This window comes from Fopius arisanus, unplaced genomic scaffold, assembly GCF_000806365.1.
Source record: "Fopius arisanus strain USDA-PBARC FA_bdor unplaced genomic scaffold, ASM80636v1 scaffold00023, whole genome shotgun sequence".
In the NCBI taxonomy this organism is placed as follows: domain Eukaryota; kingdom Metazoa; phylum Arthropoda; class Insecta; order Hymenoptera; family Braconidae; genus Fopius; species Fopius arisanus.
Window position 1 is genome coordinate 328,106 of NW_011887762.1, and position 25,057 is coordinate 353,162.

Consider the following 25,057-nt stretch of genomic DNA (forward strand, 5'->3'; position numbering starts at 1 on the left):
TGTAATAGCGAGAAATATTTAGAAAATTTAAATGGATAACTCTGCCGCCCAAATGAAATTGATTATTGGTAAGTAAATAATTTGAGCTTTTACGAGGTTACGCAAAATAAAAATTGGAAATTTTATATACCCTCGGAAAATCCCGACAAATATGTAAAAAAATGTAAAAGTATTTGAATCGATTGAGCCCGTTGAAAATGGAGCCACCGGGAGCAATAAGAGGGAAATCTAGTTTTTTCCACTTACTTCCGGGGAACAATTCCGCCAAAGCAAAATTAATGATAAGCGATGCCCAGATATCACCAATTAGTACATAACAAAACTGATTTTTTATTTGAAAAACGGACAAGCCAATTTATTACTGACTCCATCCCAACTGATTCTAAATAGGGATGAGCGCGGTGAATGAATCAAGCCATCATAATTTACGACACAAGGTTCGAAAAACTTAATCAATTGAGTAGTGATACAACACCTAGAATATTTTTACAAGAATATTTTTTTCTGTTACAGATAAACTATCAACAGTTAAAGATATTGATAGACTAAAGAAACAAGTGTCTGCGCCAACAAAAAACTGTCAATACCAGAATGTGCAGGGGAAGAACAGTACGTGAACAGAAAATTCAAGGAGAAGTATAAATAAAAATCTGAATATTGGTAAAAATTGCGAGGCAAAAGGCACCAAAAATTCACATTGTCACTTAAAAAAATAGAGGAATTACTTTGATACGCCCGGTCCGATGTTATTCTGCAGTCTTAAATTTTTATTTATTCTCGCGAACGTCTGACGAGGCAAAACGCGAAGCGAATAATGAAAGGGGTGGCAAAAGGTCTGAGTAAGAGGGCATGGTGAAAAAAAAAGAGGAGGGGGCATAAAAAAACCATCTCAGGGAAGGAAAAAGAGGGAGAGATAAGTTGACAGGGAGCAATGGGTCCCTAGAAGTCGGATTAGTGGATGCGAGTTGAAAACGAGAGAGGGTGAGGGAGAGAAAAAAAAAAGGAATTAACAACGTTCCAGGAAGAGAGGACGATGGTTGGAAAAAAATGGAAACGTCCATCTTAGAGTGGTATTAAAAGTAGAAGATGGAAGGCAACATTGAATTTGATTAGTCCCTAAGAATGCACTAATTTATTTCGATATAATGAAAATGGATGATGGTAATATCGAGAAGCTCATGAAGCAATTGGCAATATAAAAGTTGAGATTAGTGAAGAATGGGAAGAGGGTGAGTGTAAGGGGTGAAGGGAAACCCATTAATAAGGACGAGAGCCCAGGAATGGCCAGAGAAGGTGAAAGAGGAGCTTAATGAAGTGCAATTCAATCCACCCCGATTCACCAGGACTCAACTGTACATTTTTTCCTATGTTCATCATCCCTACGCCCATCAACTTACATTATTTCTCTATCTTATTATCCAGCAGACCATTAAAAACGAAATGAAAAAGTGGCAATGTCACTGGAGATATAAAAGAAAATAATCAAAAAAAATAAACTGAAACTCCAGCAGAAGGCAGAATAAAAAATTCATATCCAGAGAGACAGGAATGAGTGAAATAAGAAGAGTAAAAAAAAAATGGGGGAATAAGTAGAATCTTTCACTCTGGAAAATGAATAGGAGGATTACACGAGAGGCCTTAGGCCTCAAGGCGAATATCCCCTGCCCACTTCAGGCTTCCCACGTAGTATGATGTATTCGACCCGACTAAAATTAGGCTCCGTGTGCTATTAAACTTAACCAGCACACGATACTAGCGAAAGTTGGCTTTCAGTGAGACTATACAGACGCAGCAGGTGGCATACGATTGACCATCCACAACCCTCCCAACCCCCATTGCTCCACCAAAAACACTCCGAATAAAACTAAATATGCATTGAGCGGGAAAACTTTGAGAATTATCCAGGATAATTGCAGAATCCATTCTCCGAAATTCTCGTCACAACTCCAACGAGTTAAACCGGAGAAAAAAAATTATAAACAAAGAAGACTGACTTAAACACGAAAACATCCTCTTCTCAATTTTAAAAAACTGGAAATATCCCGCCCGGTAGAAAAAATATAAATATAATATAGACATGGATTTATTTAAATGTTTGTAATAGCAATTAAGACTGTCGAATGTTATTGTTGAAAATTATTTTATTATTATTAGATTCAATGTTAATAAATTGGTTTCGAAAATAATCATTTTTTCAGTGTTTAACGACATGAAAAATTTAGTATTAAAAACATCCTTGATAGCCACTTCGAATTTTAACCTCATTAAATAATGGAAATTATTATTAGTGATTTTGTAAAATAGTTTACTATGAATGGACTAATTGTTAAATACTTATTAACTTATCTATTTATGGGTGTCCATAATGGGTGTCCATAGTACTTCAGCAATTCCTAATTGAATTTTTGCTAATGTTTATTCATTGTAAAATGGATAGGCTCGGAAGTAATGTTGACCCTGACTTTGTGATAAAATCAGGAGTCAAATAGAAATTGCAATATTAGAAAAAAATTTCGTGCTGCACAAGACAGTGGAATCCAAAACATTTGTCTCCCGCCCTGAATCGTAATTATTCAGAAGGAGATGTACCTATTTTTTCAGTAGATGAATGAATTTCTTTATCCCCAAGCATAAATGTTCTCTCTCAGAAATAATTTTTCATGTCAATGCAGCGCGTTAAGCGCGAGCCTGTACATTAGGGACTAAAATTAGATCTCTGTTTGTTTAAAGTTGGATATATTCTAAAAATAAAATCCACCGGTGTTGCTCCCCTGTGTAAACAAACAAAGAGCCCAGAAAGACCGTGCGCTTATTCCAGTGAAGGGGGTTGAGGTAATTCATAACAATTAATCTGCATTAAAGAAAGGAAACGAAAGGAAGAATTTTCGTTTAAATTCACCATGCAGTGAATTAATGGAGCAAGACAAATACACCATTTTTCCCCTCCAATATTATTCCCGGTAGACAAATCCATTGGTTTAATACCGAAGGATTCATTGCACGCGAAACACGAGGGGCAAAAGGGGATAATTCACGTAGATAGTAACGCTCGAATTAGTACAGCTCGAATGACGATACAGATTGTATTTTACGTGCAAGGAAGAGAGACGAAAGTAAAGTAGCGTGGAGCAATGGGGGTTATGTTTTGGGGGTATATATTGGTGTTGGTGAGAAAGGTACCTATGCTAGGGACTCTGTGAGGGAGTAATCGTGGAGGGAAAACAGAGGGAACCGATAAAACAAATTGAACGCGCCCCAGACCGAACATTGGGGCACCACTACCACTGCCGTGGGTATCCCCAGGATCCATTGCTCCGGTAAATTCTGCGGTCGTTTTGAGCATCATTATCCTTTCGCATGCCTGCACTAACTAAACTCATCGATGGCTCCGATCAAAGTTTTCATAAATACTTTAATCGCCACTCATTAGTCCAATCCGATTGCTCAAGTGGGTATTCCATCATTACGGGAAAGCCAACAAGACTCTTTCAGCGCAACCTAATGGGGTAATTAAGGGACCAACTTCGGGGGACATTAATGATGTGACATTGTCGATGACAGATAGGAAAGGAGATGGAGGAAAATAGGGCGAAACGCATTTGGAGCAAATGCCCTTCCAATGCGCTTAAAACACTGCCCGATGCGCATCTTTCTCTCCCATACCGGTGTACTATTGTAAAACTCTGGCCCATTGTTTTATCATTCCATTGCATACCGTACGGTCGAAGCGAATGAAAGATGAAGGGATGGTTTTGCGACGGGAGGTAGAGTTGGGAATGGAAAGGTAAAATGGAATGAACAGCCGGCAGGTGAAAACCGCTCTACGGCTGCAGGTTCACATCGTGTACGAGACAAAAGCAAGTTACGTCAGTTCTTCCATTCATCGAAGCCACCCCTCGCCGTATTCTATATCTCTCTCTCTTTCTCTCTTTCTCTCTCTCTCTCTCTCTCTCTCTCTGTGTTTCCCTTTGTATATTACATGGTGGTGTATTTTTATTTCATCGGCGTGAATTATCGCGCGAGTTTGATGATATTTTGAATCGCTACTGTTTCATTTTACAGTATTGTTTAACTTCCGAGTAATTCAATAATAGCTAAACAGTTGAGCAGGAGGCTTTCGAGAAATGTCTTATGATAATCGAATTGTAAAGTGAATTGGGGTGGATATGGGATGAGTAAAGTGCGTGCATTTTCGAGCGGAACTGAGGGGTTGATTTAATTTTTGCATTCAAGCTTGAATAGGGTACCGCCCATATCCAATCTGGAAAATTGCATATAGAATGAAGAGCGTATCCCACCGAACACCCAACCTCACGAATCGGCCACTCTCTCCCTCTCTCCATTTCCCTTCCTCTCTCTCACTCTCTCTCTCTCTTTAAAAAATAATTGCAGGTAGCGTTGGATGGGAAAACTTTAATTTTCCCACTCGACTATCGAATATTCAATGTCCACGGGTATAAAACTGTGTTTCCCCCGGCCCCTTCTATTTCCGCGGAATTTTATCGAGTTATTCAGGCCGAGGGGGGAAAAAACGCCAGCCTAGACAGTGCAAAGGAGACTGAGTAAAATTTATGAACTGAAAAAAAAAGCCAACTTTTACATTTTACGGTTTCAGTTCAATATTCATTGGGCATTTATGAAGCTTGATTTGCGTGGAAAAAAAATGTTATCACGAGGGACTGTTTGAATAAACCCGGCGTTGTGTTCAGGTATGTGCACGTGCACGGTACGCACCCACGCCAACTTCTTTCACGTAACTCAAACGTATGGTACACACGTGTGCTGGATGTATAAAAAACGGAGGATATTCAAATTCTCAACAACCAGTATGTTTTCTCCCGACTATTTAATACCACTGATTCATTGATTTTTTCATTTCTCAGGATGAGTCTAGATACAAGAGAAATTCAATGGCGACTGTAACGGTAATGATCACGCTTCGACGCCCCCGTAAGATGTACTTAAATTGTTACCATAAAGATATTATGTGTACACATTGCAACGACTCGGATGTTACGAATTACTCTTAATGAGAACGACAAACTGTACACGAAAGTACTGCGACGAGTCTTGTCATTCTTTTTTTTTCAGCTGTTTACCTTTAATCACGCACGACTGCTGATTTTCTAAACAAACCGTCACATGACTAACAGCAGTATTTCACGAGTATAAACACACATGCCACTGGGTATAAATGTTATCCACTAAAAGCTTTTTCATGGAAAAATGATAATTGATTAATTACCTGTTGCCAATGATCCTCGAGCGAGGGCTGCGCCGAAAAGTATCCGGTATCGTGTATGTCCTGCAATTCCCTGAATATGTTCCCGCTCGGCAGGATATCCATGATTGCAATGACTCCTTTTTATTTTTTTATACTTCAAACCAATTAAAACCAACCTTTCTATCTTTTACTCAATCACGCGCCGGTCAACAATAATCACTCACAAACTGAATAAATGCAATTTAACACAACACGAGATTAACAAAAAACTCGTGCACAATATACGCCGGCACGCAATACACGTGACTAACATCGAAGCCGTCACTTTCACCGGAGTATCGAATATCAAAACAAATACTTGCTCCCTTTTTACTTCTCCTTTTACAATTATTTTGGCTTCTCCAGTGACGATAGAAACGAGGAGTATAAAATATATCACCCTCTGCCCTTAACTCCACCGTTATTTTTTACACTCCAAATCACCACACTAGCATCACACCACACTCAATGATGAAAATAAAATTAAATAAAATAAAGGGGGAAAAAACACGTTGTATCAAATTGGCCCACACAACTCAGAGAAAGATGGCAATATTAAAGGAGACAGTGTGACAATGATCTGTCTGGTTGACGCCGAGTTTCATTAACGTTGAATTCACAAAAGTATCCATCATATGCACTGTATGGCCGCGTGTAGAGAAACCGGCTGCCGGCAAATGCGTCACTTTTTTTCAATTCAATCTCAAGCGTACGAACGTGTCACACAGGGGTAAGTAATTAATATCATTTGTTTTCACAGCGAACTGTTATTTCAGCTTCATTCCATTGAATTCGTGACAATGTTGAAGCCACGAGAATTATTCACTGGAGTTGCCCGGTGTGCATGAGGCACGTTGTACCGGGCATCTGATGGAGAGGTATTTTTATTCCTCAGTACTTCACAATGTGTGCTGCCTAACACAATAATCACGAAAATAAACGATCGTTATTAACACACTCAATCACTTGTTATCGTTATTTCAGTGTTTCAACTTGGCATGGATTGTGGTCTTTTGACGCGCAATGTAACGCGAACGTTTGAGCCGGAAAATGGGTAATTTTTGGAGTAGTATAATTCCAGTGGCTAGTGCATACTCTTCCGCGCGAGCGCCGAAGAGTGACTGACGTTCTGTGGTACGGTATGGCGCGCGGAGAGAGCCGAGAGCGGCCGATCGTTGCCGACGGACTAGCCGGCGTCGAGGATGGAGGAGAGCAGCGCCTCCGTCGAGGAGTGGGAGGTGGAGGGAGGACAGCAAGGGCGAGAAGGGCGAAGAGGATTGGAACGACGAGAACGGTGAGGAGGGTGAGGAGGATGAGGAGGATGAGGAGGATGAGGTGGATGAGGTGGATGAGGAGGATGAAGAGGACGGGGATGACGAGGGGGAACGGTTGCAGAGCGGTGGAGATGCGTGCCGGCGTCGACGTTCACGACGCGACGCGATATCGCCGCCGGCCGCCGCGCCACGTAACCGTGGCAGCACGATTCGTCCGATCCACTCCATACCCGGTGTATATGACAACAACCGGGATATTCTGGAATTTTATTCATCCCTTTTTTTCAACTCGGTTCGAATTCCTCCGATGGAATTTTGCCTCATCATTATTAGCGAATCGGGCAATCTCAAGGGATCCTAAGGGTGTCGGGTAAAATTTTTAATAAGTCGACAGAAATTCCATTTTTTAAATCCGATTTAGGAAAGTGGTTTGAAATTTTCGGGGCAACATATCATCTTAATAGGGTTTTTTTTTGCAATTTGAATCGGATTTTCTTTAGAAGAATTCTGGGTAATCTATGGAAATATAGAAAAAAAATTGTGGAAAAATATCTGAATCGATTTTTCAGGTCAACTCCGGGAAAAAATTCATATAAACATTGTGAACAAGATTTCATTCAATTTTATACTTGACGCCCATTGGCTTTACCTCAATGTTGAATATTGCGTATAAAACATACTCTTGGTCTATTGTAGACACTAAAGAGGATTTTCCTCAGAAATACTTTCCTAAACTGCTTGGATATCCTTCAGGAATGGTAATAGTCATTTTATTTCTCTTTGAACAGCTCAGATTTTATCTTAATGTACTCCATCGTAAAATCCAACCTATGAACGATAACTCATTCACGGAAGAATATGATTCATGCATTTTCTGTGCGTTCATTTAAACGTTTATGAGTGCAATGAGGCACTCTTGATTAGATACGCAAGAGTTTATTACTGATATTGAAAAAACTGGTGCATTGTTTCAAAGCGGAAGAAATAGAAGACGGAAAATTGACGAATAAAATGAAGATGATGATTTATAGCAGCTCAACGTCTACGGCTACCGTAATAAATTGACAAAAACTATTGCCTTTATGTCACAATTCAATTACTTATCCTGATCAACATTCAAACCTTAATGAATGTTTATAGATAAATACAATAATAATAATAGTGAGATAATAACAAATAAAGGCAATAATGACTAATGCAAGCATATATAAATAGACGTGTAACAAAGTCGGTAAAAAATTTTACAATTTTTTTTAAAGGTTAAAGTTTTAAAATTAGGAAAAGCTTAAAATTATGTGGAGATGTTATGGTGCTTTAGTGGCTCATCGACTTTTTATGTCCACCGAAATCTATCAGCGAGTGTAATACTGGGACTTATACTGAATGTCATCCATCAGTGAACGTGCTGTTTACTTCCGGTGAGATTTCTCTGGCTCATTGGCAACTGAAGGGAAGGATCGTGCAGGACGAGATAATGCCTAATCGTTTTGACCTCCCAAGTATCAAGTGTCCAGGAAGAGGGCAGGAAGGGGGTAAAGCAAGTTGATACTCAGCTTATGCATTTTCAAAGAGAGCTTTGGGTACAGTACAACGTCTTTATTCAATGCTGAACAATTGAAAAGGACAGGGTTAAGACGCCAGGCGCCATAAATATGGTTTGTATGCTGCCCCTTTTGGCGAGATTCTCCTCTCTATCACTCTTTAGCGTTCATGTACATTTGGAATGAAGCCCAGGTTCTTGAAAAACTCCACACACATTTCTGCTCTTTCTTTGTCGTTTTTACTCGTTGGAGAATGAAAGAGTTGGCATGTGTATATCGATTTGGGCAGTGTACATACATCGGTAAAAATTCGGCCAAATGTTCTTTGGATGGCATGCACATTGTAACATAAAAGCCGATTGCAGAGCGCAAATTCCACTTTTAAATGGACAAATTGAAAGTTTAGAAATATCCAAATACTAATGAATGAAGTTACTAAATACATATTTTCACCCAGTCATTAGTCCATGCTTACAATTTTCCAAAAATTTTGTAAGAATACCATTAAATAACACTAAAGCAATTATCCATATATTGAAAGCCTCGTAAAGTCGCATTATCTCGCCATCAGAGTGAATTCCTGTTTTTATTCACATTTGATAATTTTTGGTGAGACCGACAGAGGGAGAATTGCCATATCGCGTGCTACCGTCTTGCCTCACTCCTTTTCATAACTCTGCTCATTTTTATTCTGCCGAATTTTATTTTTTATTGCCGTTATTTTTTCTTGTTGGCGCTTGCTTCATCTGCATAACATTGATGCACGCGCGCCACACCGAATTTGCAACAACAGCGGAGTCACTCCAGCCAATGGAGATTCAAAAACATGCAGCTAACTAGTAGGAAAAACTCGAGAAAATTCGCTTGGTGTAATTTTGTACATTGCATAATATCAATATCTATGTGTTATTGTAATGTATAATGTCAGCACGATGCCTGGCAATAGGGTACTAACACGCTGGGGCACATTAGTTTAGTCCCGGCGTGCGAACCATTCGTGTCAACCTATTATATTCAACATACGACCCTCAACTAGTATTTCACACAAAAGCATGTACCTATACAGCCACCTCTTGACTTGTATTATGCCTTGCTTATATACTGCAACGCGAATATCCTTGGAGCCACAGGAATTTGTGGGACGAGGACGCGAGGAGTTCACTAGACGTTCACGTCTATTTCCATTATCCCCGCTATTTTTCCTCTTTTTATTGACTTTCAGTTTTAACTTTTTATTTTTCATTTTCGTTGCTTTTCACTGAGAATCCAATAAACTTGAAAAAATTCTTTCCTCTTTTGAATATCTTGGCTTCTCTGGATTTTTTCCTCGAGGGATGTCGTAAAATCCTCGTGGAAAAAAAATCCTTTAGCAAAAAATAGAAGAGAAATTACCGGAGGGACACAAAGGTATCTGGAAAATTCACGTGTACCTCGAAAAAATGCTTTTTTTATAAATTTTTTTCCAAGAGAGAATGTGAAAAGAGCGGCTGGAATTCTATCAGGAAATTGTATCGCGGTGACGTTATGTGATTATTATTATTAACGGGCTTGTGGATGCACGGTGTAAAATGCCTTAATCCTTGCATAATCCTATCGTGATGCTACAGATGGCTGTGTACTAAGCCCAGCTCGTGGACCCTACGTGAAATCCAGTCGGCGCCTTCCATGCTCGATGTACTTCATTACATTATCTATATACTTTATGACAATGTACAATTCTCCGCTTTGAAAAACGACTGACGCCAGCGTAGGCTCACTCTCAAGAATTTCAACAAATTTCACTTATTATATCGATTATACGAGTTGTCATTCCATTGCTATCAAAAAAGATAATCGAATTTTTCATTTATCTAGAAAATTCAAGAAAATGCTGAAAATTTATATTAAATGATGGTTGATTTTTCAATAAAAGTTTGAATTTTCAGTAGAAGAAGAATTCGGCGAAATTATTGACTGAATTGTCATTATTTTTATTATTTTTTCATTCCATATGAACTTAAAAATTTACAAAAACCAGGATATTAAAAAAATCAACTGATTGGCCAATGGAGAATTCTGTTGTTGTTGAAAATTTCCTATTTTTGACGTGAAATTTTAAGGGAAATTCTCCAATAGTTAATTTCCCCCTCACTTAGGAAAACACATTTTTTCTCAAGAATATGATATTCCTCATATTTTTCTCATACATAATCATTTGTATTTCTCAATTCAATTTCAGAAGAATTACATTCAGCTCCGAGATTATTATACAACAATAAAAATTATATATTCTATTCACTTGAAATAAAAAATGGATTTGCGACGTTCCAAATACGATGGCCGTGCAGTCTTCAATTGGGATATAAATAATAATGCGATATATTAAAGAGATTTTTCCAATGTTTGTAAGATCTAATCGCATTTCCAGATGTCCACTGAAATATTTCTCTCTTGGAAAGTTTGTGATGGAGAAAAATGCATATTATTCATTTAACAAAAATGTTTATTATTTAATTTATTTCAATGGGCACCTCCATTTTTATGGGAGAAATTAAAAATATTCTAAAAGACATAAAAAAAGCGATTGCATGATGAGTTATCATGAGTTTGATCAAAATTCAGTGTTGTTCATCCCATTTATATCTGCTTTTTTTTACCTGTACGTGTCATGTCGGAGAATTGTCGTATCACTGTCTGTCTACACAGTTTTGTCAGCACCACGTCTGTCATAATCTCAGGAGAGATATTGTCTTGATACTTTAATAAGTGATACAAACAGATAAGTAAAGTGGGTCATATTCATCCTACCAAATGAAAGTGTATTTGTGGTTTTCTGGATTGTTTGTCCGATATGTGTATAGATGTGTGGAAGGCAAATATCGAAGGGTTGTGAAACGCATGTCGCAGAAATAAAATGGAACGTCGACTTAATGTCTCAAAATCAATCTCTCATCAGTTCAATTTAACATCTTCACTATTAGATTCGGTGATCAGTGAAACGATAGTGTGATAAATCGATAAATTGTGGTTTTACTCGAGTCAGAAAAGGGTACATGCAAATTCTGGTGTATTTTCGTAAGTATTTGAGACACTGATTTGTTTTTTCGATTTTTAAAATTTGTTCTTTCACAATTTATGTACAGAAAGAAATCATCGCTCCAGAAATTCCGTTCCATTTGGTAATCGTGTAGTATTTTGTTTGTTCAAGAAAAAAATACCTAACTGTAAATATATTTTACACGGAAAACTACATAACTTTTATGAAGCAGTCGATAAGACATATCCACACATCTAGATAATATTTATCTAGCAGTCGGATAATTTTTCTCGTACGGTGAGATAATTTTTACGGAGCCACAGAAAGAGATTCTACGGAGCGGTACGGTAATTTTCCCTGAACTGCCAGAACGTTACTCGAGTACCAAACGGAACGGTAATTTCTACCAAATTTCTTTCTCCGTGTATATGATGAGAATTTTGAAAATGTGTATTCCCCTCTAAAGAGGAAAGTCAATACCATGAAAAAGAAATCCGGATTCAATAATAGATAATAAACATTCAAACGTAAATTAGAGTTTTTATTGATTATTCTGAATTGTCAAGTGTAATTACGAAATTCCTACAAAATCATTCCAGTTGATGATAATGAACATTTGAATATGTGTACAGAAATTTGTTAATGATAATAAATATTATTCATTGTAAAACTATAAAAAACTGAATTCCAACCTAATACTACATAATTTATAATTATTAAAGGGTATCTAATTAAGTTGTCGATTGCTGTTATGAAATAGTAAAAACTGTGAAGATGGCAATTGAAAATTTTTTACGAAAATTAATTTCGTTTGTTGCGGAATGATGAGAAAATAAATCCAAATGTGATAAGAATGAATTTCGCGCGGGAGTAATAAACCCTGCGCGCGCATTGTAAAAGCGACGCCATCTTCCTTTTCTGCAGTTGTAGCACTTGAAATGTTGTAAACTGACGATGAGGAGTCACCTGACGCGTTTTAATTTTCCTGGAAGTTACGGAAGGCCAAGAGTATGTTTTGTTGATGTCTGGTATTGATCAAGTCTTCCAGGTATACTCTCAAGAGCACAATGCTCGTTAAAAATGCATTTACTCCAGTCAATACATTTCCTCCGAGAGGGAAATTGTCCCATTATCAAAAGATATCACTTACAAATAACTATTTTTCGCATTTTTCAGATGTGATAATATTCGCTTTCCTCCGTCCTCAACATCTTCTTTGTATTCACTTCCGCCATTCTCTTGTCGTTTCTCTCCTCTTTTTGAATTCAATGAAGTTTTCCCACCGAGGAGAAATATTCAGTAAAAATGACGAAACAATTCATGCAAACCCAAATAGGAAATCGTGTTCCGGCACTTGAATACGAAGAATTTAATTAAATTAAGAAATAATCGAATCAGGAAAAAGTTTTATATAAAGAAAATAAATCAAGTTTGTCCGTGAAAAAAGTAGAAATTGTCCTGTAATTTAACCGAACGAGTAAAATCTTACCGAAGACTAAAAAATTCATGAACGTTCAACAGTTCTTACACGGAGAGAAATATTCCAGAAAAATTACGGAACATTTCACGTAATCCGCCAGCGAGAATCATTTCCGGGGAATAAATCTAAATCTAAATCTAAAACTTTCAGTAAATTGTCGGTTTCTGTCACCGAAAAAATCCGAAAAAGTCACGTAATTTTCCTAGATGTTTTAAAATCGAACGGAACTTCAATTTTTATTATGCCTCAGAACATAAACATTCCTTGATATTCAAGAATTTTTACGGAATGTTCCGGAAAAATGACGAAACGTTTCGTAAAAATACCTCCTTCACGGTGACTCATGGCTAGCCGTGAGGCGTCGGTCGCATGAGTAATTTTTACGGAACAGATCGTAGAATTTATGTGATGATTTCTTCGCTTGCAGATTACGTGAAATGTTCCGTAATTTTTCTTGAATATTTCTCTCCGTGTATGAGACTAGTGTGTTATGTCTACATTTCGTTGCGGAAAATTTCGGAAGTCGTTGGGGAAAAATGACGGACTGACCTGTTAACACAACAATGAGACATCAGACTGGTGAGCAAATTTTATGGAAAAGATCATAAAATTCACATGGAGATTCGTGCAATTTGTCTTCCACCTCTCACTTTTTATTTTACAGATTACACACTGTTTGAAAATTACACGTAAAACTTCTAGTAAACAAATTTCAAATTAATAAACATAAACTGACATGAAATTACTGTTGAAGTTTACATCGACGAATCAGTTTATTTCTTAAATATTCTGGTATTTCTTTCAATTTTTCGGTCTACGTAGCACTGGAAAACCGGGAAAGAATCGGAAATTCTGGCAATAATTTCCCTGAATTTTCAATTTATTGAAAATTTAATTGCATTTATTGGTAATTTCTTACAAAAGAAAAATTCAAGCGTTTATTGATGAATAATTTATCATTTTTGTTAATTCATTTTTAATTTATTCGTATGTTTCCAGGATAAATGAGGAATTTAGTGGCCACTGTTAATTGATTTTCAAATCAAACTGACTTAATGAAAATTCCGATGACTCGTCGACGAAAAATCCAAGAAATTTCCAGCAGTAATTTTTATGGGATCTTTCTCTCCATGCGGTTAATTTCCATGTTTTCCTCAATATAATTGATCAATGACGGAAAAATGAATTATCCATGCTGTCGCCAAAAAAATTTGCCGTTGGTACGAAAATAAATTGTGGGGAAAAGGCGTATCTACAAGGGTACAGACAGGGCCCCCATGTCTATTCGCATTGACGGAGCCGACGATTTAGAGAATCTTCTTTTCTCATCTATATATACCCCTCGTTTTCCATCCCCCTCTTGTGGATCTAAGAGACGATTTGGAGAGGGACACGGCATGGGCAAACGGATGAATATTCCCACGAACAAATTCGATGTGAAGGAGAGTCGATCGTAAAACGAACGAGAACATTTCGCCGTGCGGGATACCATTCAGAAGATACGGGCCATCGTATTTTTTTTCTCTCCCCCTCTTTCCTCCCTTTCATCTCACTTTAGACCCTGTTAATATACCTATGGACATATACTTCATATGAACCGAATAATCGATTTCTTTGAGTTCTGACAAGCTGAGCATATCGCCCAGTCTTTTGAATACCCTTTAACGAATTACGGAATCATCTAGTCCATGGGAAATTCAATTATTGGGAAAATTTTATTGGCTTTCTCGAGGAAGAAATCGTTTTCAACACAGAGGAAAAGTTTACCAATGGTAGAAATGAAGTTCTTTCGTGGGGACAACAATTTTATAAAAAATAGTGGGTGAGGCATGTGTTGAAGAATTCTAGAAATCTTTTGGACCTTCTCGCCGTCTTTCATCTCTGATTTTTTTAATCAATTAGAATTCTTCCAATACATTAAAAATACGAATGTTAACGTTCCATGTAAAAAAAATTAACGAAATTTTGGAATATTTCCCTATATTTCTCTACAAACCTTCATTTTTTCGAAAAAAAAAACAGTGCAACAAGTCTCGATCCAGTTGTATAGCCATAATCACGAATGGAAAAAATGGTAATCAGTGAAATGGTGAAGAAAATATCAACAATAAATGATTTCTGGGAAATCACTATATTTTTGGAACTGCTCAACGAATCAAGCTGCATTTAGGCTCAAAATTAGACTAATTAAATAGCCAATTAACAGGCGATCACACACATGCAGATATTTTTTAAAAACCTCATTCCTTCACACTTCATGGCATTTCCACTGGAAATTAATAAATCAAAAACCGATGCGATTGCATATAGCTTTGACCACTTGAAATAAAAAAAATGTTTATTATTCTCATGCTTTTCTTTTTGCCCTTCCCACCCCCATCATATAAATGACGCAAGAATTAGGGAGACCAATTAACAAATAATTAAAAACTCTCAAACCTTAATGTAAATTTGACTATAAATTATTCTCTCCGTATCAACTTCTTGTTTAATCCGCACAAATTTATTTTCGATGAGGCATAAAAAAGGATAAATACGGAGGACACTTTTTCTTTTTATAATTTGCTCATGGTTTTTTTTAGGATATCAACTGGCAAGTCACGCAGTCTGGAAACTCACTATCTACCCTCTACTGTGTGGCACGTGCTAGTCGCTCGGGTGTCTCATTTGCCTATCCGGCCGGATCGTTCAAAGTTGTCCCTCGCGGATACGTTTGGGATAAAAAAAAACTGGTGCGTTCAAAATCGAGACAAAGGAGAAAGTGAAGTGGGCGGGAGGTGGAGAAAGAGGGTGAGAGAAAAGTGGCGAGGAAGCATCAATTAAACGGCTACCCTGCCACCATGATTGTGTATCCATTCAGCCCCTACTCGAGCTCTAAGTGCGTTTACGCTGGGGTAAGTGGCAGCCTCTGGAAAAATAGAAGACATTTCACCAACCTTTGAGCACCTGATTGAACCCCACCTTTGAATTAAACGCTTCTACCGTCACCCCTGCATTAAAAACTATTAAAAGTGCGAATACTCGGAGTACCGAGAAGTAGAACCTGTTAGAGAAATTCCCCTCTTTCTTATCTTATACTCTTCATTTATTTTAGTTCTTATTTCCAATAACAAACAATAGAAATCCTTTAATAATCATTATCCATTATCGATGGAATAATTTAATACGAATTCACGATTGTTAAGAATAAGAGTTTTTTTTTTCACTGTTTTAGAAAGTCTTTCCAATTTTTTTAAGGCAATATTTCATAATAATATTCTTTATACCAGTTCTATGAAGAACAACAAGCTCATAACTATTTATAGGACTTGGTAATCTCTTAAGAAGTAAAAAAATTTGATAGGCTAAGAGCAGAATGTAATAACTTCGATTATAATCAAACCTGTGATAGAGTTATAATCCATGAAAATGTCCATAATGAGAGTATTTTTTATGGTTTACGTTGACGTAGAACAATAAAAGTAGCATAAAAAAACATAAAACATTCTATTCTATTCCACAGAACTGAATAGCACACTATCGACACTTTCGATGCAAATATTTTCTCCATTCCCGTGCAATTCCCATCGATATTGAAAGATAAAATGCAGTAAAAAAGCAAATCATCGTCCTTGGACATCGGACTCACCCTAAACTTTTAATATTTTCCACTTGAAATTGATTTTTTTTACAAGTCATCAAATCCGCTATTTTATCGACGGTACGAACCGTGACTAATCCCCGGAGTTTTTCCTTCAACACCATCTCCCATATCCCCCCGAACCCTGCCGCCCTCCCGGAGGGCTGATTTAATTCCTCCTGCCTCACCCGATCTTCTTCATTCTCACTGAGAGAAAAGGAGGTGGGGGTTAGAGGTTCATGATGGCCCATAAAAACCGAGGGAGGCACAGAGGTCGGAAAAATGGCTCTGCAGGTCTATCCGCAGAATTTATGCATAACATTCAAACCCCGTCCTCTCACCTCCCCTTTTACTCATTCCGGTCAGTTCTATCATTCTCTATGCCTGTATTCAAGTATACGCGTGCCAACGGCTAAACGTTGACTCGCCACTCGTCCAGAATCGTAAATTCCCTCAGTCCTCATTTTACCTCACATCACCCTCACACCCCCTCCCGGGACACACACTACAAATGGACAAGAAAGTGTTTTTTTTTTAAATTTCAAGCATTTAAAAATTACTCCATATATATATTTTTCACTTTTTTCCCCCGGAATAATCAAGTAGTTTTTTTTCTCCCCGGGAGTTTCTTTATTATTCACAGTACACCCCCTACGCAGTCGAGAGCAGAGTGGAAGAGGTAAAGGGTGAGAGAGGGGTGAGTATAAAAGAAAAAGGAGAGGTGAAAAGATGAAAAAGGTAAAACCAGCGCAAGGAACCGTGCTTTAATGGACAAAACGAGTTTTCCAGCCACGCGTTGCGATATTGCTTCCGCCTTCTTCCTTTTTTCTCTCTCCTCACTCTCTCCCTCCTGTCCTTCTCGCCCTCAACTTCAACTCTCTCACCCGGGGTTCTTGTGTCTACGCCTCTTTCAGCTCTATCCACCTAACCCCTCTTCATATATACACGTATATACGAAATGAGCGAAGCTATTCCTTTATTTCTTCTCCACTCTAACTCTGCCGAGAAAACGGTACGCTCGTTTTCTTCACAGAGGCCTTCAACCTATTCCCTCTTACCCATCCTAGTTGCTGAAATAACAACGATCGTTTCCATCCCTTCCGGCGCTCAATCTCCAGATGATTATGGGGCCATTCCACCGAATATCGCCGTGGAATGTGACGCCAGAAAATTCTCGGCATCCATTTTTCATTTTCGCTCAACCGTGCAATTCAAATGCAACAAAATTAGCGCTATTTGAGCTCTTCAACTTATTCATTGGAGGAACGGAATCTCGAGTCTGGTTTCATTGCACATGTGTGGGCAAAAATGGGACGAGCTCTTACTGTTCATTTCAACTGATACCTATGTAAATTAGTAGAATTCTTTTTTTTTTAAACGTTTAAGGAAACGCGAATGACTGTGCACGAGTCTAAACATTCGTGGACAAAATATAATTTACCATTTATAGTATTATCGGAATAATATTGCAGATAATAAGATAAAAACTCCCCTCATTTTCTACTTGCCCTTTAAAAAAATAGCGTAACATTTTTTAAAGCCTATTTTGCACTAATCTAACAATTTAACGAATATATTGTAATAATATATTATATATAGGAAATATTACACTATAAATATTCGTCATTTTTTGCTTAAAACCTTCTACTTTTTGATTCCATCGTTTTTAAAAATTTTTCTTAATTTTTTATCATTTTGAGAAATTTTTTGACAATTAATGAAACGAAAAATACGAAACTTCTAAATCAAAACTGAAAAAAAATAGTGATTCACTAGTAATAGTAAATGATTCATTATTATTTTACATAGTCATACTCTCGTCACGAAGTGCGCGTCATATTCTATATTAATTTAAAAAAATACGTTGAGTTTTTCTACACTTTTTTTTCGTGTGTAACCAGAATATATTAGAACAGATTATTAAAATTAGTGACAACTAGGAAGAAGAAAGTAGCAGAAAATATATTTTATACTCCCCATTAATATCATAAACACATGTTTAAATAAAATTATCATCACAATAGTATTTCGCAACACGTTCCAGTTGCAATCCACCGTGTCTCTCCAATGAAAGATGGGCCTCAAAACATACGACAGTCACATTCACCGTCAATATTCGCCGTAATTGCCCTTAAATCAACGTATTAAGCCACTGATGATAAATTTTTCCCCAGCGATTTAAAGCCCGAGTTATTTAGCTGACATGGGAGTGAAAAGAAAGCGATAAAAAGGAGAACTAGGGATAAAAAAACATGACGTGTATCAATGTTCCGGGAAATAAACAGAGTCAAATTAAAAAAGGAAGCATCTGGATAAACGTTTGTCACAGAATGGAATAAAATAGGAATGGAAAAAACAACAGGAAAGAAATATTGTGAGTGCCACGTGCGGTCGTGTCTCGACAACATTACGGGCATTCACTTCGACACCCAATAATCCTATTTGTCTCCACTGAGACTAAAATTCTAGGGGATATATGTCTTACTAGGGTTTTTTTTGTGTGGTTGAGAGAGTGGGAGAGGTGGAATGATGGTGAAAAAAAGTGGACTGTCAGTGAGTTTGAGGATGAAACGAGAGGGGTAGAGTGGAATTGGTGGGCTGATACGGAGTTGCAGGGTTGAGCCTGATGGATCGACCATCGTTTGTCGTTCTCAACGCTCCTGGGCTCAAATCCCGTTGATATTCACGTACTGATGCCGGAAAAATCACCCGATTACTTCTTCCCCATCCACACACCTCTCGTCTCACCATTTTCACAACAATGCACCTTAAGCATATTTTATGCTTTTTTTTTTTGAATATTCTGGCCCTTTCTGGCCCTTTCTGCCCTTTCTACCCTGTTCTGGCTTCACCCTATCTTCACCCTATGCCCTATATGCATGCGGCTGTGGATCCTACACTGTACCATATTCACTCTCCCATAGAACATAGGAGTAACATGGGAAACCACAGGAAAAACCATGTCGGTACTGGCAGTTGCTCTATTAGCGACCTGTCGCTCATCGGCGCCTGTAGAAAAATTCGATTCAACGGGAATCTCACAACTTTTAGGACACTATGCTCGGACCTAGCCGTTGAGCTACCGACGTCGTTTATATTTTATACTTGGTTCTCCTACCTGCTGGGTAAAATCTTTTTGTTATTTGAATAGGTAAGGTAGCCTTTAATATCTAATTAGCAATAGTTACAGACGCACAACTCAATTCTAGGTCAGGTCGACCTGATGAGAATCTGATTCGAATCATTGCGGGTGAACGGATTTCAGTTTGGGGTCTATCTCACCTAAACTGATCCTGATCAAAGTCATTACAGGTAAACGAACTTCAGGTTCAGATTAAGCTCACTATATCAGAACCTGATCAGGGTGGAACAGACCAGGTGGAATGAATCGAAGGCTGATGAGTTCCTCATCAAGTTCTGTGTGGTCAGCTCAAATTGACCACCGCCGTATCAAGTCCTGATCGAATTTCAGGCTCTACTCGGGTGCTTTGCTCTGATTTTACAATGACTATCTAAAAAGGGAACGCGCCTTGCTGAAAATTATTTAATTATTATCAAATCACTTTTTTCGCCCTTTGTCGAGATAAATTAAGAAGCAAAAAAAATTAATTAAAAAAGAAGAAAATCAATTAATAATGATTATTAATTTTTTAGGAAAATTAGTGGAAATTTAATAAGGAGTTTCGTTTTAATTCATTTAATTGACTGTAAGTATTACATCCATGAACTTAAGTTGAATTGAGCCTGTGATATACAGTTGCAATCATTATTTCCATTGCTTTTCTAGCCCCTGAAGGGGACAACAATTATTGAAAAGTAGGCTATAATGAAAGAAATTGAGGGTGGAATGCTATGTATATTTCTTAATTTATAGTGACCCTAAAGTGATTATTAAAATTGTATTGAGCACGAATAAAGTCTATTATACACTAGGTTTAGCATTTTGAAATCTCTTTGAAAACTCTTTGGCATCCATATTATCTCGGTACCTCCGTATTTCATGTTGAATTCGATATCGATAAAAAATTGATTGTCCCACGATGTTATTATCCGCTGACTGAATTAAATAACACAACAGCTTTTGGAAATTGGAGGGAAATTGAGTCCCGATAGCATCTACTAGATGTTTAAATGTTTTGAAAAAATAACGCGTTGAATTCTTCGTTGACATAACCTTGCTAAATTCATTGAATATTTCCCCCTAAGTTTTAAAGTACATCAACAAGTTCATCGGGGAACCACCGATAATTTCGAAGGTATTGGCGTATTATCGCCAGCAGTTTACGTGTACACTCTCTGCTATTACGGATCGGTATGCAGTAATGAAACACAATCGGTGCCGTATCAGATTACATGGAGGAAAGAATGTAGTAAACTTCCTTAACTAGTTTGTAAGGATTCATATGGACTTAAGGAATTTTCTTAAATAGCAGGAAGTGTTTCCAAGTGTTTAGAGAAATGTGCCTACATGAAATCTGAACTGAAGAAGTGAACGCATTGTTCAGCGAATTCATATCAGGAAATAACCTGAAATCAACAGTCAATTGATCAGAAGAAGTCCAATACTTTTTAAAAGTCATTCTTTCTCATGTGCTGGAGTTTTTTTCCGACATTAAATTCCTCGGGCATATTCTTCCTTAGAATTTCCACTACATTGATAGATTAATTCAAAATTCTAGGAATTTATTTCAAGGGAACTTTCTCCAGATAATTATTTCAGAGTGTTAGAAATACTAAAATTTTCCATCAAAATTTTCCACCATTTGTCTTTTGTCATTTAGACGTACATGAGAATTTCTCGGAGCGAGAAAAATGTTGGATTTTCCCGTTTAAATTCTCCGACATTTTACATCTGTAAATGGATAGATTTCCTGAATTTATTTCCATGAGAACTTTCTTTATGAAATTTTCGCGTGATGTACAGCGGGGGAATTTTGCGTTGAGTGGGTCACAAGGGAAAACCGAGACATGACGGGAAGAGGCGAGGGCTTGACACCCCCTAGTGACGTCGGACCCAAAACAAGGACCCCACAAGGTGACTGGACAAAGTCAGAAGACAATTCGGGCCTTAAGGTTGTTGTCGCGCGACAGTCTCTGTAAAAAGTTTATCCGCTGTAAAACGGGTCAGTTTAGAACACAATCTTTTAGCGGTATATAGTCTCACTTGATTGATTACATTGTGCATGGATAGCTAAAGCATAACTATATATTTTCCATATTAACTATTTTCAATTATATAAATTTATGAATTTCCGATAATAATATTCCGTAAACCAAACGGTCAATCGATTTGATTTTTTTTTCTGTATTTCCTCCCACGATGTATATTCCACGTTTTTTTTTATTTCTGAAACTGTAGAGCCGTTGATTTTTAAAAAATTCGAATCGGCAAAACTCCATTTAAACACGTGTTAAATCACTCGAATTTCAAAAATTTATATCTCAAGTTCAAAACGGTCAATTGCAAACGGAAAAGGCTCATTTTGTTGCTAATTTTTCAAACTATTCACCATAAAATTTTTAACGAAAACTGTCGAAAAAAAAATTCTACGCGACAACAACCTTAACTTGCCAACTGAACACTCCTTGGACTATCCTCTAAAGTTGCATACTTTCGTATGCTATTGTCGGGTCATTCCGAAGCTTGTATTATATTATATCATATTCAACTTATTAAATTAAAATATGTAAAATTCAAATAAAAGTTATTACTACAGATGCCAAAAGCGCGAAAATATCCTGTGAAAATTCCCCAAAATATTTCCAGTAATTGATTTCCAGAGGAACTCTCTCCTGAGAATGTTCCCGGCTTGAAAAAAAAACCCGGAACCCTTTGGAAAGTGCACACTCAACATATACCCTCCCACAAAGAGCAGAACAGAGCAGAAAAAGGCGCCACTCGACTTAGTGAATGGTAATTCATCCGAGCGAATGCAAATTCCCAAGCTACATAATTTATATAAAAAATGGAGGGGTCGATTGAGTTAAACAGAAGGGATTATTGACATTGTGGTAACCATTAAGACTCGTTTCACACGAATCCATAAAGACCCCTCGCAGGGGCATAGAAAGCCGCACAAAAGGAGTAACAAGATAGGAAGGTGGTTGACGGAGGGGGGTGAGAGAGAGAGAGAGGGGGGTGGGGATGTTGTTGAGCATGATGCTGATAATGTCGGAGGGTGTAAGGGGTTGAAATGGCTTGTTGTTGGGTGGGACAGAAATGGGGGGGGCCTTCTTAATAATTCGTATGCCTCGACTTGTGTGCCACGTGGCTAAAGGGGAAGCTGAGTGCACCACCGAATGCAAACAAACTTGGGCTTATATCCTCGGAGGGATGAGGAACACAGGGGGATGAGGGATACGTGCACTAGAGTTTCTCGTATGCGGTTGGACCGAAGAGGCACGTAAATTCACGCGATGCCCCCCTGGTAGCCCGAGCAAACCTACAGCAGTTTTATCGCGCAGAAACATTTACCGCGCACTGTCTGCGGCATTTGCATGCAAACGCGATCGCCATCCACCCCACAATTCTTTTCTTCCTCTTATGTTTTTTAAGCTCTTTTTCTCTATTCCTCTTTTCTTTCTTTTCACTGTTGGCGCGTTCTCAAGACCTCCGCGTTTGAAAAGCCCACGAGGACTGCCTCTGTGGCATGAGTACCCCTAGTAGTTTTCATCGTTCCAGGGAGTGATGGAAAAAAACTACACCAATGTACCACCACTTGATGGCCACGTCAGGGAGGTAACAAGGGACGAAATCTCTGTTTCATTGTTCATTTATTACTTTGCCTTTTTTATTCCCATTCTTCTGGGCAGTGGATGACGACATTGTTATTCGCCATTTTTCGAGGCTTCTTTTTCACGTTGGAGGAGGGTAAATAGTCAATTCATCATTACACAATAATATCAATAACTATAATATTAGAACACACACAATAACACTCCTTAAAAAGTGTTTTTTTTCCACGTATATCGTAAAATAATTCATATTCGATTTTATTTTTAAATGCACCAGTGGTTATTCAGCGATCATCATGTGAACGCATGCGATGAAAATATATTCAATAAATTAAATCTATAACAATAATCATTCAATCTGAAAATATGAACATGTTTTATTTAAATTGATGTAGTAGCGATTGACAATCTCGAAAGTCGCACTCGAGTCATATGATGACTATCTAAAATGATAAAGGCCTTGTTGAAAATCATTCAATTATTATAGCCGCTTGAGAGTCGAATCTTTTTTTTTAGATTCCGGCCTTTTCTGACATTCTACACTGTACCGTATTCACTCCTTTCCTATAGAGCATAGGAGTGACTAGGGAAACCACAGGAAAAACGATGTCGGTACAGGCGGTTGCTCTATTAGCGACGTTTTGAAAAAAGTTTCTTTTTTCAGTGCTCAACGAAATTATTAATCTAATATAAAAGACATCGTCGAAGGAGAGCAAATTAAAATTTTAGACTCATTTGAATGATGCACATTTTTATTAACAATTTTCTACGGATTAACTACTTTTTTTAGTCTTGGAGAATTTCACCTGACAGGCTATCAATCGACCAATTGTTAAATGCTTAATTATCAATTTATATTTGTTAATACATGGAAAAATGTTAACAATTAAGAGGTGAACAATTTTTCATGGCTGTCCCATTGTCCATATTACTCCAGCGTTCTGTAAATATTAACGGCTTATAGACTGAAAAAAGACGGAAATGAAACAAAAATGTCCCGATATTTGTCGGAGGAAAGTACCTTTTTCCGAAAAGCAAACTTTTTCATCTACCATCGATGGATTCCCGGTATATTCACCTCGCAAACGATAACAAAACCCTCAGACGAGGATAAAATAGACAACTAAAAAAGGAAAATTCGAAAAAAGGGCTCGAGTAAAAAGCAGCCACAACGTATACCTATAGTTGACTGAATAAAAAAAATCACGATCTGTCTGGACGCATGACGGTATAACGGGGTGTTACCATACCCATAATCGTTACGCAGAGCATACTGTTACCAGGTTCTCTCTATCTCATTCTTCCACTCCCCCTTTCACTATCATCTCATTTTTCCGCACATTCGGGGCTTAGAAACACTCTCCGCAAAACGTTTCCGTAACGGTTAATTTCGCAGGAGCTTTCTTCTCACCAGTATAGCACCCTGCACATCTCCCCCGCTATTCCACTCTCTTTATTGGTAAACCACGATGTACCTTCCCCCGATTGGCATAACGATACACCCTTTCGCATGGTCATTTTGCAGAGGCCATTGTCGCAAATGAAAAGCGAAAGTTCCATTACCATCTGGACAAAGCCGAGAAAAAAACGGAAAAAGAAAAAAAAAATTGGGAAAATCCTCTCGTTTGAATTCCCTCTTGGGGCCCTCATAAAACACAAAAAATGAGACTCATTAAGAACTAGCGGAGGAGCGGAGGAGAGGACGAGAGGACGATGTGGTTATGTATGTGTGTACCTCCGGAAATTCCAAGAGTGTCGTTGGATATGCAGAACAGCGAGGGTCATTTGTAACGTTGAGCCGTGAGGATCCGAGAGGGACGAGAGGGACGAGAGGGTTGGCAACGTATAAGGAAGGAAGAGAAGAAATGTCCTCTCTTCGCTGGCACCCCCTCTTGGGAGGCTAAACCAACTCTCCCTTCACTCATCCCCCGCTCTTTGCCACTTTCATTCTTCTTCTTGTTCATTCTCATCCCCCTACCTCTTCTATGTGTGCACACCAAGGGGTAGAGGGTAACGTCACGCGAGAAAAGCGACGTATCACCCACAGCCAGCCATCATCCGGCCCCGCTGGCAAAGCCCTTCCGACACTACGTGACTTGCGATGTTAACTTTCCAAGGAAACTGGCTGC

The 25,057-nt window shown here is 38.0% G+C and overlaps 1 protein-coding gene across 1 annotated transcript in view; it reads right to left on the bottom strand.

Annotated features, from left to right (window-relative positions):
- The window catches only part of LOC105264536 (Krueppel-like factor 7), a 197,613-nt gene extending 191,246 nt beyond the window's left edge, over positions 1–6,367 (bottom strand). Inside the window, exon 1 of the mRNA XM_011301469.1 lies at positions 5,246–6,367. Within this exon, the coding sequence (XP_011299771.1) occupies positions 5,246–5,347 (102 nt within the window). The 5' untranslated portion in view covers positions 5,348–6,367. The remainder of the gene's footprint in view (positions 1–5,245) is intronic.
- Positions 6,368–25,057: the final 18,690 nt, after the last annotated feature.